The sequence below is a fragment of the Eretmochelys imbricata genome, chromosome 7 (assembly GCF_965152235.1).
Source record: "Eretmochelys imbricata isolate rEreImb1 chromosome 7, rEreImb1.hap1, whole genome shotgun sequence".
Classification (NCBI taxonomy): domain Eukaryota; kingdom Metazoa; phylum Chordata; order Testudines; family Cheloniidae; genus Eretmochelys; species Eretmochelys imbricata.
The window spans coordinates 96,945,235-96,964,540 of NC_135578.1; the positions used below are offsets into that span (position 1 = coordinate 96,945,235).

At 41.1% G+C, this 19,306-nt stretch overlaps 1 protein-coding gene across 4 annotated transcripts in view; it reads right to left on the bottom strand.

Annotated features, from left to right (window-relative positions):
- Nucleotides 1–4,772: 4,772 nt before the first annotated feature.
- INPP5A (inositol polyphosphate-5-phosphatase A) overlaps nt 4,773–19,306 on the bottom strand; it is a 429,418-nt gene continuing 414,884 nt past the window's right edge. For 2 of the 4 annotated variants that reach the window (XM_077822695.1, XM_077822699.1), the window contains 3 exons: nt 12,897–13,008; nt 7,843–7,911; nt 4,773–6,392 (listed from right to left, as the gene is read on the bottom strand). In XM_077822695.1, the coding sequence (XP_077678821.1) occupies nt 6,246–6,392; nt 7,843–7,911; nt 12,897–13,008 (328 nt within the window). In that variant the 3' untranslated portion in view covers nt 4,773–6,245. Of the gene's footprint in view, nt 6,393–6,486; nt 6,575–7,842; nt 7,912–12,896; nt 13,009–19,306 lie in introns of all 4 variants that reach the window. The other 2 variants (XM_077822696.1, XM_077822697.1) reach the window with 2 other exon arrangements.

Genomic DNA, 19,306 nt, shown 5'->3' on the forward strand with positions numbered 1-19,306 from the left:
ATCGAAAACATCCTACAAGCAGCTACCAAACTACGTAGTTAACGGCTAAACTTCTAGGGAGAGAGTTGCAGTGTAAGACGTCGTTTTTCCAACAGTAAGTGGTAGGCATCTGTTAGATTCACGTAGGTACTAGTTAGTTAGCTTAACGCCCATTGTTATCTTGACACCATCCCAGAGGCAGAAGCCTACAGGGCCAACTTTTTGATCTTGCCAGTAGAACGGTAGAAATAGGATTTATTTTATTTCTTTTTGATGCTACCTTTATAGGAAACCGTGGGTAGTGAAAGCTAGCGGCTCTGTCTTTCCAGCGAATCGGTGATTTCTATTTAGAGGACACCGATCATTTTTACAAAATATTTAAATTTTGGTTTGGACAATTCAGAAGTGGTTAAGGAGGAAAGGACAAGACGTATCAAACTTGCGGGCGTGAGAGAGATGCTCCCACCGCGGTACAGTGAGTGCTTCGTGAGGAGGACACGATCAGCAAGGTTTTTGTTTTTTTTGTAGCTGGGCTCTGGGAGTATTCAAGGGCCTTAAGAGTCTAGGCCAGTTTCATTGTTAGGTTTTTTTAAATGAATGAGACATTCTTTCTGCTTCTCAGCTGCTGTTTTGCAATCTGAGCAAATGCAATGGGCTACACAGAAAAGCCAAGCAGGGCCCTTCTTTACTTGCCAGGCAGCCAGAAAAAAAGAAAAGAAAGGAAACCCATTTCCAAACGCTGGGAGTCCTTAAGTTTTCCTTGCGAAGATTCAGTCCCTGAGCACTTTAAAGAAAGCCACTTGGATGGGAGCAGTGTCTGGCAACCGCTTTAGCTTCAACAAAACGGGGTTTCTCCAGCATTAAAGCTGGACCATTTAAAGCAACATAATAGCTGCCTTTTGTGAGACCTCACAGCGCCTTGGTTCAGAACTGGCGTTTGGGCCCCATCCCGCGGTCCACTGGGCGCTTGAGTGAGCGAAGCCTGTGGGATCGGGCCCTTTGTGACTCTCTTTACATCTCACACACGGCCAGGCAGCAGCATGAATTGGGGCCCGCAGTTAAAACAAGCCGGTTCCCACCCTCCTGCGAGCCGAGTCTTTGAGCGCCCCGCTCCGCGGGAAGGACGCCAGGAGCCTCCCGGGAGGTGCAAGCCTCCCGGGAGGTGCAGCCCAGACGCCAGCGCTGGAGTCTCTGCCCCCCAAAGGCAACAGGCTCCGCTGGGCAGGGGCGTCTCCGGGCTGCAGGGAGCCCCTCGAGCAGGATCGGGCCCGCTCCGGGAGACGCGCAGGGCTGGGTCCGGGCGGCCTCCCCGCCTAGCTTGGGCAGGCAGCGGGTTTGGGGGCCGGACCGGCTGAACACGCGCCCCCGGAGCCCCACTGATAGCTCCGAAGCAGCGCCCGGCCGGGCTCCGGCCTTAGCCGCTGACCTGGGGGGAGAAGTGGGAAAGCCGCCGCCTTGCGCTGATCTCCGGCCGGGGCAGATTCACCTCCCTGCGCCCCTCTCCCGGGGCGGGGAAACCGGCCTGCCCTTCGCCTGCACCCCCGGGGCCGCCTCCCCCTTCGGCAAGAAACCAGCCGACAGCCGGCGCGGCCTTCTTTGGCCCGGTCCCAGCCCCTTCTCCTGGCCTGTCAGCCCCCCGCCGGCCCCCAGCAGGCTCCAGTTTCTTTCGGACAGCGGAGCAGATGGATGGCGCGGAGGCGACACGTGGCTCAAGGGGGGTTTGTGTTTGCAACGCGAGCAGCGAAGCCCGGAGCCAGCCCGGCCCCCCAGCACGTGTTATACCCCCGCCCCAGGGGCGCCCCGCAGGGGCCCCGAGCCTGCCGGCCTCACTCCGGCAGAATTGCCCCCGGAGCCCGTGGGAAGCCGGCCCGAGTAAAGGCCGCGGGGCGGCTCGGGCCCGGGCGAGGCTCGCTGCCCCGTGGAGCGTCCCATGAGCGTGGCCCCTTCTCTTCGGCGCAAGCCGTCGCTGCGGGGATCGGGGCTGAGGCCGGCTCTGGCCGCTCCCATTCCTCGGAGGCCGCCGGCGTCCCGCTAGCTCCCCGCGCACAGAGCGAGCTCCCCAGCTGGCCGGGCAGGGTGGGGATACGGTGCCACACGTTTCAGCCACGGGGCCCGGGGGAAGCCCGCGTGCAGCTTTTGTCTGCTTCCACACAAGCCAGGCAGAGAACAGGATCTTAACTCAGCGCTCGCTGCAGAGGTCCCAGCGTATCAGCGGCTCTAGAGGAGCGGGTAGGTGTCCTGCCCTCTGGGAAGCACCCCTGCGGGCCGTTTCTCTGAGCGCTAAGGAGGGCCGGGCAGCGTCCCCAGCGGAGGGGCAAGCGCTCTGTGGCCAACGCCAGGCAGACCACGTCTGGGACCGGCTGGTAGAGGAGCGGCTAGTGCCCTTCCTATGGCTAACAAACCACCTAAAATGGTATTACAACGGAGGCCTCAAACCATGCGTTTAATACTTATAAGTATTTTCTCAAGACCCTAACCCAGAGGTTCCCAAAAGAGAGGAGTGAATTGATTCAAATGTCAGAAAGAACGATAGTTAACCTAAAAAATACATTTTCTCTCTCACTGAAAGATGTCTGAACTAAGCCCGAAGCCCTTCCTTCTCAACCCTTTCCTAGCAAGCCTACTGCAGCTAGATCAGCTGTATATTAGGAGCCATTTATCTGGGGATAGTTTACCTCTTCAAGCAAAATAGTCAATTAGACATATAATTTAGGTATACCACAGCAGCCCTCTTTTGACAGGTTAGCATTATTCCCCATATTGTCTTTAATTGACAAGGTTGTACAAAGGTTAAAGGTTCATTAATACATTATCCTGTCCCCTGTAAATGTGGCCTGACTAGGGAAAAGATTTAGGGCGGTTAATGAAGAAGGCAAGTACCCAAGGTGTACTGTTTGCTCTTGTATTTTCATATTTACTCTGTTTACTGTGATCTTTCCTTGTTTCCTTCCTCCTGTTTTATACTTTGATGTGCTTCCAAATTTGATAAATACCTGAAGGAAAGAGCCAATCCCTCTTCAGAGAGCCCGATGGGATTTCACCTTTGCACTTACTTCTCAGATAGCAACACCTTTCCAAAGGAAAGACAGAAAAGCTAAGATTTCCAGAAAGCTATTTCACTTTACTGGGACACATTGATCTCTTCTTTCCTCAGTGTAGAAGCTGTTTATCCACCTATCAGCCCTAATTATCAGCTTTCTGCTGATTGGTTGGAGCTGCGCTACGCCTCAGGATGTTCACACAGAGATTCAGGTGGTGTCACTTCGGGGCTTGGGAGGAGGCCGATTTATTTCACTCTGAGTTTTAACGCATCCGAGTCTTTCTGTCAGGGCAGCTAATTATTCTCGGGGCGGTCCTGTAAATTCTTACTCAGGCGAAAGGTCCCAGTCCCACTGAAGGCAATAAGGGTTTGAAGGACCAGGCTCTATTTGTCTACATTTACAAATCAAGTTCAGAAAAATCCTCACTTCGGCCCCAGTGTGTCTTGAATACACTTGAATGTGAAGGATAGTAGTGCCTACTTCATTACAGCTGAAACTACAGGGACAAATCTAAGCACATTAACTGATTGCTAAGGGAAAGTGACAGGCTTATAAAACCTCTTATAGTTGAAGGGTTAGCCTGAATTCTTACAATTGTTCCTCTACAGACTTTATTTTTAATTAATTGAGCTTCAAGGTGCCCAGAAACATATATTCAGTTATTAGTATCTTTCTATAGATCAAGGTAGCTTTTAACCCATCAAACTGAGCAAAAGCAAGAGGTATTTAACCTCTCCATCCAAAACAATCTGTTGTTATTTCTTCTAATTATAATGGGATTGCTGGGAACAATGCTATATTGGCCTGATCGGAACAGTCTGTATTCTATAATATTAAATTAATAGTCCCAGTAGACCAAAATTCTCCATTGTAGAAATCCATATTCAGATTAAAACATGACGATCATTATACAATCAATATTGCATATAAAAAAAAAAGGTTACATACCGAAGTTAGTATTTAATGAACACTGTGACTTTAGCAGCGTTAATGCCATGAAGGGGAGAGCATACAATTCCGTGAATGTGTAATTTGATAGAAAACCTTAGTTTGTGGTAAAATATTTTATATTTACCTATTAGGCTTTCAAGATATTATTCAAGAAGAGGAATTCCTAGTAGGGATCTTTCTTAAAACTTACTATTTGGGACCCACACATTTGAGAGATCATGCCTCCAATTTTTTAAAAACTGGAATAGCATATAATGAATGTTGTTGAATTAACTTTGTTGAGAATTTCTTGACTCAACAAGTTACCCTAATAGGTCATCTGTGCAGCTGTTTCTTCTTTAGATGCTTAGAATTCTTTATGGTCCCACAGTTTATTATTTTAACTATATAAAGTTATAAAGAAGTCTTTAGTTTTTTCCCCCTTCTTTTAAGAGGCAGTGTTATTTTTTATGACAAGAGAGCTCAGGAAAGAGCATGTAGACCAGTATCTATAAAACGATCAGGGGCTAGTGGTTTAAAGGTCCTGGTGGTGGTGGTATATTAGGAGTAGCCATAAATACACTGTTATAGTCAGATTAACAATATTATAATAAAAGAATCCCACATTTTAAAGTGCAATCAATGTTAAATTTCTTCTTCTCAGTTTGTATTGTGTTTCAGTTTATACACAAAAATGCATCTTATTATCTGCCTTGGTTTTCAGACAAAAAAGGAATATAGTCAATTAGCAGAAAATTAAGAGGACAACTTCATATTTCTGCATAATCCCCACACCCAAAATTAAAGGGACAAACACAGTCATTTTTCATTATGATCAGATTTATTGCTTGAGAACCAGAGTACTCATTTCTAAAGGCCTTCAAAGTTACCATGAGTTGAATCTCTATTCGTGTTAAATAGAATTACCGGGTGGTTATATTGCAACATGGCACATTGACATTGCAGAGCTGCAGAAACCCTATGAACAACAGTACTTAATACAAACCCAGACTGTATTGTCATGAAAACAAATTCTGCAAGCGGACATCAAATCATTTTCAATGGTAGTGATTTATACCAAAATCAAGCATCAATCTAATGCCATCACACAGTCCATGAACTCTGTAGTGTTCTAAATTAAATCAATAAAACATACATTTGTGTTTCATCAACAGACTCTCTAATCACCTTTTAATGTTGTACTTAGTGGTGGGAGAAAAATGTTCATAACAAGGTTATGTTGCAGGTTGTACATAGCTACTAACTAAGAAAATTTACAGTCCTTTTCGCTAACACTTTGTGTAATACAGTCTGTGTTGGGTGCAGATGCTCTCTGAAACAGACTTCTAATTTTCTTCTCCCATGTTGTTATTGTTTTAATATACAATACTTGGCACCATAAAACAGTAACAAAAGACAGACAAAAACAGTTTACAAAATTCTTGAAAGGTACACCCAAACCTAACTAGAGACTTCACATTCAGACCTTAATAGTACTTAGAAAGAAGGTATTATAGGAGTAACAAAGTGAAACTGCTAATATATGTGCTATATAGTATACTATATATCTGTATTGGTGATGGCACGGCTATATATTATTTGTTTTATAAATGTTGATTGTTGATGTACACTTAACTAAAACTGCTAGACTCCAACACTAATTGCTGATATGGCACTCTCAAGCAGTCATAATGGAAAGTATATTTAGCATACGTTTTGGTAAGGTTTATAAATTATTTATATATCTGTGTATATACACACACACATACATATATATATATAGACACACACATATGTATGTATAGAAAGCAGCTGCTGTGTGATTCAAAACCATGTTACATGGCAGAATAGTAAATAACATGAGAAAAAAATCTAGAAAATATGAAAAACAAAACAAAATTCTAAAACTAAAACAAACCATAAGCCTTGGTCAATGAAGAAAATACCATTTAAAACCATCAAAATCTCTATCTATATAATCCAATGTACAAAACCCCCAAATGGTACAGATATATAATGTTAGGCATGACACCTTTAAAAGTTTAAAATGTGCTGAAGTAGCTTTTCCACATTGACAAACACTTATTAAAAGTTGAAAATTGTGAAATCTAAAATACAGAACATCACTGCTGTCTATTAGAGTTTTGGCAACAGAACCGTGACGTATAATATATATATATATATATATATAAAAATAATTCCACATTTCTACTTGATGTCACATGAACATACAAGACAGTGAGGTATGTGAGGCTTTTCCCGAACAGAGTCCAGATGCTGAAGCATAGTGTACGATCAGCAGTCTAAAAATGTGGCACTCAAGACTTGATTTATCAATACAGCTGTTAGGATTATGCATTTCAATATACTGCTTATTCTTTCCTCCTCCATGCTACAGGGTGGTTTCACGAAAGATCTTCTCATTTCGAGGGCATCTTTTTCCTGTTGCAGAATTGGCATTTTTTTAAAAGAAAAATAAACACAAAGGGGAAATGATGTAGAAAATATAAACAAAGGGGAAAAAAATGATATTTACCACCACATCACTGCACGACACAACACTTGTGCACATTTGCAATAGGTTTACCTGCCCCAGCAGCTATTCGAAAGGACAGGAACACAGGCTGCAGCAAGTTAGGGAGAAATAGGGGTTATACACTTGAAAGGTAGAAAGAGATCAAACACTTTGTAACGATTATTTCAAACAGAGTAAGAATCAATCTATAACCATTGACAAACTGATGCAATAATCTAGACTTCCTTCATTACTGTAATCTTACAATTCTCAAGAGATTCAGGAAGACAGCTACTTATTGGGCTGATCCTGTGCTCCCAATGAAATCTATGGGAATCTTGCCATTGATCTCAATAGAAGCAGGATTGAGCCCCCTACATAGCACCTTATTTCATTTGTCATATTAACTCTGTTGAAAGAGGATGCTTGTTAAATAAATCAGTCATAAAAGAAATCAAAATGATTGTATCCAATCTGGCTATTACTCTATTCCTGAAGGACACTGCACTTTAAATTTTATCATACAAGTTAGTATATCCGTAAAATCCCTTCTTCCTTTGAAAAACATTTTACTACCTCCACAAAAATGATGACGGTAAAAATAAATAAATAAATACTTGTTATATTTGTAAATTTGTATTTATTTAAGTATCCCATTACCATTCCTAAAATCATAATTCAAGAGCCACTGCAGTATAGTTTTCAGATTTCTAACTGAAATTTTTACACGGGTAGTCAGTCTTAAAATATCAGAGATGTTTTTAGGGGTTTACAGGATTTTCAAAGAAACCAGGTGCTTATTGATCAAATATTTCTAACTGCGGTTCCAGTCTGTGGTATATTCAGAGGAGAATTAGCTAACTATATAGGTTACTTAAAAATTATGTTTTTATCATCTTTGATCTTTTTAAACTGGCATATCACTAAATATTCTTTTTCTTACCTGTCGCTTATATATGGTACTGTTAGCATTTTATTGTTCTAATAGTCAACTAGACACCAAATTAATTAAAATTATATTCAGGAACAATCTAGATAACTAAGTGAAACTGAAGTTTTCCATGGGCACTTTATTTAGGTAAGATTATAAATACAGATATATTTGCTCATACTGATTTATATTATGTTTTTATGCTGCATTCTGGAACATTATCCTGTTCTTTACTGAAACTCGTGCTTGTCTCTAATATAGCATTTCTACTGATTTCAGCTGAATTTAACCCCAACTGGTACACAATTTTCCAAAACATCTAGTTTAAAATAAAAAAGGAGAAAAATAATTGACTTTAATATAAAAGGAGTAGAAATTAATACACGCATTTTATGTTCCTAATAAAACACAGTATAATACAATACTGTAACACTGAGTTAAATTACCTTGTGATCCCCCATGCAGACATTTGGCCCAATATGGTCATAAATCACTATCTTCTCATCATTTTCTGACTAATTAAAAAAAAAAGACTAATCAGTTCAGTTATTCTTCAGATTTCAGAGAAAACTAAGTAAGGAAAGGTTACATGAATGGAAGTTCAGTAAGAACATGCAACAAGATTTCTTAGTGACAGCATATTCAACTTGGTCCTCAGAGCAAAGATTACATAGGCTCAAATGTAGAAATGTTACATTAAATATCCATTGCAAAGCTTTGTGCAATTTCCATATAAAATACTTACAAATCACTACCACTCCCTTCTAGGGCTTTAACAGCTTTTAGCAACTAATATTTAAGAGGTGGAAACTAAGGACTCAGTTATAGCTACATTCAAATCTTGTGTCAGTGAAATGCAGCAAGCGGTTTCACCACAGTCCTCTTTTTTAGGAACAGCTCAGAAATCTTTTTACTGAATTACACAGGACGTGAATGTCGCTCTCGGAATAACATGGAATTCACATTGTCTCATTAAAAAAATCCTATGTCCCCATATAGTAATATTTTAAATGTACAAGCAGAAACATGAACACATCCTTTATCCTTATTGTTTATTAGTTGAATTACCTGAGCACCCAAGAGCCCTAGCCATGGACCCCATTGTGTTATTGCATCAACTATGTAAAGTTAAACAAGTAGAAACAGCTGTTGAATATTTTCTACAACACAGTTAAAATATTTAGCTATGAAAGAAGAAAGCAAAAGTATCCTATTTCTATTAGATACTTTCCTTTAATAAAAAGAGCATTCAAAATATCTTAAGAAAATCATCCTCAATTGAAGGAGAGCATTTCTCTAGCTAGTCCTGTGAACTGCTCTCATTCGACTCTATGTTGAACTTTCTTCTTATACACTTGTTCTCTTTACAGCTATGATTTAATGAATAATAGAATGTACTCATCTTTCTGCCATTTACACTGAATGTGTGATTTTGACAGCCTATTTTATCGAGCACAACCCTTTAGGAATAAACACACAGAGAGGCTTACAATTTCTTATTATACTAAACAATTCCTGAAAGCTAATTAAATCTGGAGTCTGCACACTGGCAAGTCTCTAATACAACCATATATGTGCTTTAAAATAGTTTACAATACTCATTTATTTTGTATGAAACAGTCAAGATTTTCTCATCTGTAATCAGTCAAGTTTGACTGGGCAAGAACTTTATATAAACAGCAGCATTTAGGACTATAAAGTTAAAACTGAATTATCTTTAATGCAGTAAGGAAGCTTAAGGTCAGATTTACTTTATAGCACGGTTGTCTGCCAAAAAATATAAAAACATAACCTTCTGCATTGTATGCATGAGCACTTTCCAATATTTCAAGATCATAATGCCACCACTATCGGAAGTGGGGATACATTCATCAAAAGCGACTTGATAATTTACAAAGGCAGCATAAAATTGTGGATTTTCAACTGCATAATCTTTAGACAGATAAACAAATTACAGCAGCGCACAAGCAGAAACAATATACACTTGGCTGAGCATTCATTACTGCATGCTATCAGGCATCAACGCAACTCCCCTAGCAGTGGGCAACCTTTGGTGTTTTAGGGCTCAGGAAGCATAAAATAACATGATGGTGAGGTAACCGACCATAGCATGATAGATGATGTTGCACGAAAGCTGTTTACAGCCCCATGTCTGTACAATCTGTAACGCCTAGTGTGTGGAGCTGAACATACTGTGTTGTGTGCTAATTTGCACACACTACTCCTTTTTCTACAAAAAAGTGCCGATTTACTATCGTTTGTTCTTTGAAATAAGAGGTAAGTCGGCCAGAGCTGAAAGTCAATTCTTCAGCTACCTACACCAAAGCACCTAACATGTTAAAAAAAACAAAACAATGCATAATAATTTCTCAACTAGTTATACCGAAGAAATTCTTTGTCTCTAATTTTAAAAGATAAACAGCTATTTAAAGTATAAGAATGTATCAGACTTTAAATTAAGTATCGTCTAATAGTGTGTTTTTGGTTTCCTCACTGATCCTTTTTTAAAGCTTCAAATATTTCTAACAGTGCACAGTGTAAACATTTATAAAGAAATAAGATCTGAAGTCTGTGGGAAGGCAAATACAGTTTTCTTGACTGTATGCAGTAATTAGAAATGACTTAGACCTACTACATCATCTTGCTTTTTCCTCTACCGATTCAGTACTCTTCCCTATTATGTATTGCTTTGCTCAGGTTTTGTGGGCCAAAATTTCCAAGTGGCCCACAGCTGTATAAGAGCCTTATTCTCTGATGGTGTAAACTGGAACACCTAAACTGAAGTTAATGCAGCTGTGCAATTTACATCAGCAGAAAATGTGGCTCTAATTTCCCCCTGTAATTTTTGTATGCACAAATCTTTGTCCATATCCAAAATAGCATGCCCAAATTTTGCAAATGCAAAATTGCAGACACAAGATTAAAAAGGATTTTGAAAATTGAGCCCTTAATGCTCCAAGTGAACTTCTGCCACTTCCCTGTGGAGATTATTTCAGGCCAATTGACCTCATTGTTACAAATTTTCTCTGGTGTTCAGCCTTCATTTTCCTATGTTTAAGTTTGTCTCATTACATTTGGTTAGACTCCCTAATATAATCTTAAACAATTCCTCTCTTTGCTGGTGTTTACACTCTTCAAACATTTATACACAGTTATATCTCCTCTGATTCGTAGCTAATTTTTAAAATCTTCCCTCATTGGTCACTCTGTCCTTTGTTATGGAGAATTCCATGGGTGTCTAGAAGTATATGCAATATTGTATTTACTGTCTTACCAGTGTCATATAGAGATGCAAAATTATCATCTCTTTGGTATATGATTCTACATATGAAGCCCAAATTTCCATTGACTTTTTATGCTGCAGTATTGCATAGAAAGCTTATATCCAGTTCATTCTCCGTTCCTGCCCCTTTTTGGCAACTTTGTTTTCCCGGTATTGCTTTCCTACTGAATACTAGGGTTCCACAGTATTCAGATGTTATATACATTTTAATTATTGTGCATAATAAATAGCATAATATTGCCTTTATCTTGAGCTCGTTGATGGCATTAATCACCAATTAAAGATTAAATTAATCCAAATGTATAGGGGCCTTTTCACTAGTTCAGCCTTGTGGCTGTATAGGAAGGCCTTGGACAGAGCAGCCACATGGGGGCTACTGCAGTGCTTCTGCACATGAAGGAGGTCCCTATCTTGGTCCCAAAAAGGCCATCATGGATGGAGATCTGGAATCTCTGTGGATCCATTGGCTGGCAACATTTATACAGGAGATGCAGAAGGTCTTAAAATGCTAGTCCAGACCCATGACTGGATTAGTCACAGAGGGGCTGTACCATAGCCACAGCCTGTCCCCAAGTTAAGGAAGTGAATTCCATTCACCAGACCTCAAGAATTTCCCTGAACAAACCACGTTGCTCAGATTTTATGCAATGAGGGGTGAATTTCACCCCTGAATGAGGGTTTGGTGAAACGTTTAAGGTGCTAATGCCAACACTTCTTAGAGGTTAACATGAGAAGAAGTGCTTTAGAGAGACAGAAACTTGAGTAGCTATGGAAAAAATACTCTCAAGTTTCAGTGAGTTATCTTTTGATTGTAATTATGTAACTTACTGCAAAGCAAACATTATCATGAGATACACAACACTGATGAGAGAGGGAAAGAGAGAAGGTTATAAATATAAAGAAATCAAGTTTGAAGTGTACCAGTACGACACACACAAACACACACAGAGCCAGTAGTGTGAGGATTTATTTTCCAATCCTACCTATTGTAATTAATGTTAAAAAACCACGTCAGTATGCAGAAAAACAAAGACAAACACAGAGCGTTGGATCTTAAATAAGCTTGTCAAGTCAAGACGTTTTTGGAGAAGGTGGGCAAGACTCGTGGGTGTGATAAAGCTGCTGTGACTGCACAGCCATCACAATCTGTCAATAAAGCCCTCTGGAGTAACCCCAAGATCACCAGCTCACTATAGCGTGGTAGAAAGTCACAGCACAGACATTAGCTCAGTGGTGGGCAACCTGCGGCCTGTCAGGGTAATCCGCTGGTGGGCCGCGAGACAGTTTGTTTACATTGACCGTCCACAGGCATGGCCGCCCGCAGCTCCCAGTAGCTGTGGTTTGCCGTTCCCGGCCAATGGGCACTGCGGGAAGTGGCGGCCAGCATGTCCCTGCGGCCTGCGCCGCTTCCCGCAGTTCCCATTGGCTGGGAATGGTGAACCACGGCCACTGGGAACTGTGGGTGGCCGTGCCTGTGGACGGTCAACGTAAACAAACTGTCTCACAGCCCGCCAGCAGATTACCCTTGTGGGCCACGTGCAACAGTTTGCCCACCACTGCTCTAGCATGTCCCTCACACCCACTTCTGGCATAGCAGGAAAATGGGGTATGGTAAGAGCAAAGAGGCCTGGATGGGATGCCCCTAAGATCTCCTTATGTGTTTTTGGTTCTCTGGGCCCATTTGCAACTTGTGTAAATTGTGATAGCATTCAGGTTGCTGTAACCTGGCATGAGGGACCAGGCCTACACACATGATAAGGGGAATACAAAGGTCCCCTTTCTACCCTGTTGTGAAGTGTGTAGTTTGGTCTGATCCCAGGATCTGGCTCAGTATCTGTACAGCAAAAAAAGGGGCCAGGGAGGAGGAAGGGAGGGGAGGGAATCTGGGAAATTCTTGAGCTACACTGTTGCTATGGCATTGGCAAAATTAGACTTATCACTATGCACTGAAACCAAGGGACTCTAAGTCTCAGAGGGGATTTGTGAAACTTAACTGTACAATGTTTGTAAAACACTAAGATCATCAGATGAAAAACTTTGCATAAGGGAAAAATGTGATCATTGCTTTGGTGTTGCTGTCTTCAGCTATCCTGGGGTTTACTCTGGACAGTTAAGAATTCAGGGAGAGGCAAGAAATAGAAAAACAAAAACAAACACTATGTTGAAGAGAAACGAAGAAATAACTAGAAAATAATGTGATCACACGGGTGTACTTACTTTTAGAATCAGTTCCTTGGCTGAATGTGACATCAGAATTCTATCACACCAAGCTGGACATCTAGTATTCATGTACTGCTTTCCCTGGCTACAATCTTCACTGTATGGATAACTGGAAAAGAATCAGTGCAACATCTGTCAGCAACCACCCTGACTTTTTAACTTTCTGTAAGGCAGCTTTCATCGCCACTGGCTCAATCCACACCATCTTGATTTTTTTTAAACCTGCAAAAGTCAGTTCTTTCAAAATGTACCTGTTTAACACATATGTCCCTCCCATTCCGAAATTTAGGGCCCAATCCTGCAAGGTGCTGAGCACTTCCTTAAAGTGCTCAATGTCCTCATCCCCTTGGATTTCAATGAGAGAGAAGGGTGCTTACCACCTCAAGGAGCTGGTCCTTAATGAATAAAAATCAATGACTTGTCGTACTTTACCTTTATTTCTCTCCTCATCCTCATAAACTCACTTTAGTCTAAAAAGTTATGTGTTCATTTAAAAACTTTTCTTCATCTCCCTTTAAATCTCAAAGCACCATACTCTCACCTGACTTTTTTTTTTTTTGGAGAGAAAATAAGCGCTTATTTTTAGAGATCCATCTGTTCAATTTTGTCATATACTTAGATCGTAGGCTCTTTGGGGCAAGGACTGGCTGTTTGTTCTGTGTTTGTATAGCACCTAGCACAATGGGGTCTATGAGCGGGGTTCCTAGGCTCTACAATAATAAATAAAAAGAACAACAACAATGGAGAAGGACTAAAGCAAGAACAAAGTCTTTGAACACAGTGGACCATTGCATGATTCTGGGGTATAAATTAACATGGGGAAGTACTCAGGAAACTGATGTTCTTCTCACTAAATTTCTTTTGAATCACTTCCTCAAGAGGGAACTATTTCAGGAATTACACAGGAGACAGCGTCAGAGGCTTTAAAACCCCACAGCGGCCTAGGCTTCACTGAAATACAAAGATCCAAGTGGTAGGTGAGCTCTGGCTGCTCTGCTGGGCTCCCTGATGGCTCAAGGGGAAGGATGGCTGTGGGCTCTCTCTTAAAGAATGGGCAGCTGGTGATACAGGGGGAGATAATGACCGAAGGGCAAATGAAAACAAGGGGAAATAAAACTAAAAAGCTTTATAAAATGCCATAACTCAATCTGAAGTCACAGTAATAGCACACACACATATTTTGTCTCTTTGGTAAAGGTGTTTGGAATAAAGCAGATATGATGGAATGTATATGTGGGTGTATTTTTCTTTGAATTCAATATAGATGCTGATCTAATGAAGCTTACTGGTATTACTATATTGTCTAAGCATATTTGCAAGCAATGAGCAAGGGAGCCGCTGCGCTTTAACATCACAAGACACCCATTAGTTCCTTGTTATATAATTTTCATCCCCTCTCTTTAGCCAAATTTTATCTACCCATCTGGCAACCCTACCATCACTATCTACAGCCAAGCACAATCAAGGTTCAGCCCTAATGAAAAAAACCCAGGGAAACTGCAAAAGAAGAGTTATCAGCTGTAACCTCTACTATGAAGCCAACCAAACAATACCACAGAATGGATAGAATGGCATCATGTTGCTTAATATTCCTTCTGCTGCTCCTGAGTGATGTTACTGGGAACAGTCCGACAATAAATAAATAGTTGAATAGCAACCAAGAAAATTACACCTTCTGAAAAAAACTGGATTCTGAAAAGAATGGCTCTTCTTTATTTCTCCTGATTATTTTAAGTTTTATTCCTCTTTGTGCAATTACAGTAGTAGCAAATATTAATGGGACAATGCTTAGGCCAAATCCAGACAGACATGTTTGGGTACAATAAGTACCTGGACACATGAGCTAAACTGCAGATTTTCAGGGGTCAGTCAGGCCACGTTTCCTTCTTAACTTTGTTCATTCTTTGACTTGAGAGGCATTCATTTGCATAGTTGGTATTTAAATTTTGACACAGCACTGAGGACTACCATTTTTTGCTACATGCTACAGTATCCCTTACTAAATCCAAGTTTATTCTGTTGCCACAATGGTTTTAAGTAGTTCTCACACATAAGAATGATGGAATCAGGTCTTGGGTTTTGGAAGCAAATCAATCCGGACAAGACTGGAGTTAAACTGGGAGGTTCAAGGAACCAATGTGAAGACACCGAAGAGGTGGTATCAGTTCTCTAATGCGGGGAAACTGTCCAACCAAACCAGGGGGCTTTGTTGGATCTTCAACTACTTCTGGATGTCCCTGTAGTAGCAGTTGATGAGAATGAAAGATGTCTCGAAGGATGCATCTTTGTCTGTCGGATACAGACCTCACCACAGTAGTCCTTTTGAGAAGGGGACACTGCAATATGCTCTCTGTAGACCACTCCACAGACTATGATGGTTTATTTGTTTAAGGACATTTTCTAGCAGGACACTCCATCACGTGTGGGTTCTGTGATAGCTTCGGCTTAATTTCTAAATGCAGTAACCTATAATGATTTAAATAGGTTGGACTCTGATTACCTCAGAGACCACATCCATGTGAGGCCACTGAGTCAAAATCATCTCAGGCACTTCAGCTAACAGCCCCTGGTTTAGCTGTCAGGGGGATGAAACCAATTCCTTTTCAGTGAGGGATCACTGACAATGGGATCCACTTAATACTTGGATTCTCCATAACTTTGAATTTGCTGACCTTCAAGGTCATGCTGTAAGGCTCAGTTGTTCTCCCAGACTTTTCCTAAAGAGGAGAGTAAGTGAGCGAGTGGGGAGTTTTTTGAGGAATCCAGAGGGTTCTGGGAGGACTGAATTTGTTGGACATTGTTCCTAAATTATTGATGCATTTTTAGAAATAAGTGCTAGATAGGTGAACTCATAAGTCTTTGAATAAGAGGACTGGATAGGTGCATTTAAAAACTAATAAATATAAATCAGGAGGTTTGCCTTTTATTCTGCTTATTGCTGAATTCATAAAGGAATTACTGAGGCTTTCAAGATAAGGTTTTTAAAATAAGATTTCTGGGATTGTAACAAAAAAGGCTTTCATGCTTGAATAGAAAGTTATTTACCACCCTACTTGGTGTGATATTATAAAACTGAGATGCATAACTTTCTACCAAATGGGTTTAGAAGCTATACTGCCATTAAAAAGATTAGCCATGGCAAACAGCCAAGTAAAGTGTACTGAATGTATTGGAACAAACCAGTGATCTCAGTACCTTTTCCACCTCATCAAACCTAACAAGACTCATTTTCAAAACATATTATGAGAATTCAATTTGCTGCTTCACTGCCATACAGAAGTACAGCTTATTTCTGAGTGTCCGTGAGATGTTTTGATGATGTAATATGGTTGGTAGCTGAAGCTCTTTGCAATTTAAGAATTGATTTTTTCTGGTAACCCATGAATACATCTCTTGCTTTAGTTGCACAAGAACCCAACATAAGAAACACTACTTTTTATTAGAGAAGTTATATGAATCAATCACATTTCATATAGCCCACCCTTTTACAGTATAAACTCTAAGGTTCTTAAAGCGTGATGCTCTGTACCTGAAAAGATCCCCTAAACTTAAGTATTACAGCATTTAATTCAAGAGTCTATATTCTGTAAATTGGTATTTACAAATCTCCTTTATTGATCTCATCAATTTCACATTATGAGGACTCCCAGTGATTCTCCAGGCTCTTTAATGATGATGACTCTATAAAGAAGTTACTGTAGTTTAGAAGTAGCTTTGACAAACAAAATCAGATTTCTTATATCATAGCTTGGAACTATATTGCTGAGATTCATGCTGAAAGAAGTGCTGTAGTTAGTTATCCAATCATGAATAGAGCAATTTAACCCAAAGCAGTCTGGGACAAATCCTCCTCTATCCGTTTGGTGTGGAGCGGGAAAGGAACCCCTAACTCCATTCTAAAGCTGTAGTAGCACCCAGCACGGCTACACCCCCAGTGCATTGGGATTCACCTACCTTGTCACTGTACATTTGACAGATCATGCCATCCTCATTCCCCATACAATACTGATATATGTGAAAAATTGATAAGGGAGTGCACCACAAAGAAGGAAGGGCAAAAATCTGGCCCCTTCCTTCATGGTTGAGGAAGGGGACAGATGTAATGGAACTGATGTGGTTCCTCTACACAGGCCAATGCAGGGCTCTTAGGCACCTCCATCCCCGCAGGGCCCTAGAGCCTGGGCTCCAGCCCAAGCCCAGAAATCTACTTAGCCATGAAACGGACCCACAGCCCAAGCCCCACGAGCTCGAGACAGCTGGCATGGGCAAGCCACATTTTATTTTATTTTTTTTGCTGTGTAGATATACCCACACAGGTATGTCTATCCTGCAACATAAAGCCCATGCTTGATCCCAGGCTCAAGCCTAACCCCCCTCTTTGTGTCTACACTGCAACTGTGCTAACCCAGGGCTCAAGCCCAGGGTTCCAGGACACTGTAGGGTCTGAGCTTGAGTTAAGCTGGAATCCAGGATCTGAGCGTTATTGCATTGCAGTGTAGATGCAGCCCTATTTGATTTGCGTCCTGGGAATCAGCCAGAATTCTCTCATAATTCCATGGGACAACTTCCTTAGTCCTCTCTATCCCAATAATCTGCAATCCACTCCACTGAAAATGGAAGCCACCCACGCTTCGTGAAAGGCAGCAGCTCAGGTCAGCATTAACTCATTCTCTTCTGAGCACTGATCTTCAAGCACACTATCAGAGTCCCTTCTGGGTTGGCAATGGAGAGCGAACCAATCAAGCCTTTTGCAAAATGAGCTGCTTCCTGGTAACGTGTAGGGCAGGCAGTAAAGTTTTCTCCCAGTGCACCATGATCCCAGGGCTAGAGCAGCCACATTTTGGGGGTGGGGTTGCTAGGGACTCTGGTATATGGTTACTTTGACTTTTTGACTTGGGTCTGTGCACTGCAGTGCGGATGCCAGAGCCCTAGGTTCAAGCACAGGTTAGAAAAGTCATAGGGTTAAAATATAATGTAGATGCTCAAGCCCACCCCTAACATGGGTTAGTTGACTCAAGTCCCTCTAACTCTGGGCTTGCACTGGAGAATAGACATACCCTAAGAGACATCTGAAGGTGTTTACACTTGCTGGATAACCCCAGAGGATCACCTGGTAGGGGCTCCCTCTCCATCTTCACAAGAATGGGATTTGAGGACAGGACAGCCCCCAAAACAACACAGCAGACAGTTTGGGGCTCATTATGTGCAGTTTATCTATGCCTTAAGTAGATTTTTGCAAGCAAAAGTTGTAATTGTATTTTTCTGAAATAAGACATAGTCACTGCCCAGTATCCTCATGATACAAAGTCATAGTTTTAATTAATAGCTTAGAGCAGTTTCAGTACAATTTTTCCAAATTTTCTTCATATAACAAGCATAAGTAATGTCTGCACTAACCAATATCACCCTGGTGCTGCCATTGAAGAAAGAGTCATTACAAAATTCACAAAGACAAAAAATAACCCCTAAGCTGCTTCTTGGGACATGGCTCATTTTCAGTTTCCTATGCAAATCTGTCACAAGCACATGAGCTCAGGGCTTGCTGCTGCATTGCTTACACACCCAAAACTCGGAGGCACTAGAAATTCTGAAAATGAACAATCTGGAGATAGCATGGGTCATGACCAGCATGGTCAGCATGAGTGCCCAACGAGAACCACATTTTACTCCTGTCAGAAAGGAACCTCTTCCAATTTGGCAACTTCCAGTACAGCACAGCTTCAAAAAGCCAAAATCATCTCACTGACTTTAATGAAGTTACCAGATCTCAATTTGACCTGAGTTGATTTGCATTTCCAGTTTGAACATTAATTTTGAGCTGCCTTTGTGGCAATCTACAACCAATTCTTTTCTCATTTGTATAGAGACTCCAAAACATGAGTATTTCTCAGTTTAAGAGGAACCAAAGCTAAGTATGAGCACATCCAAAAATCAGGGCTATTCTTCTAATACATGTCTCCAGAAAGGGACAGTGCCATGTCACATACATAATGGTAGCCTTGGCATCCTAATATCCTCAGCATCATAGTGTTTATTAATATGCTGATTTCATGCTAGCAAGAAGGGATCCAAAACATTACCTGGATTACTTCATGGTCAACAGCTCTTACTGTTGGAACACCTCTGAATGTTATAAGTAATTACAGACAAAATATTTTGAAAAATATTAATGTTGCCACATCAAACATTCAAAAAGGTAGGAAACACCAGAATTAAGGTTCCCTGTGAAAGCTTCACTCCATATCTTTGCATGTATGCATTATGATATCCTTGCCCAATAACACATGGGAGGGCAGTAACAAGAGCAAGGGATAGACCCAGCTCTCTTGGTCCCAGTACAGTGTTCTAGACACAAAAGAAAGTACTTTTTCTTCCTGCAACACTCTGCCTCATTTGCTGTCCATCCT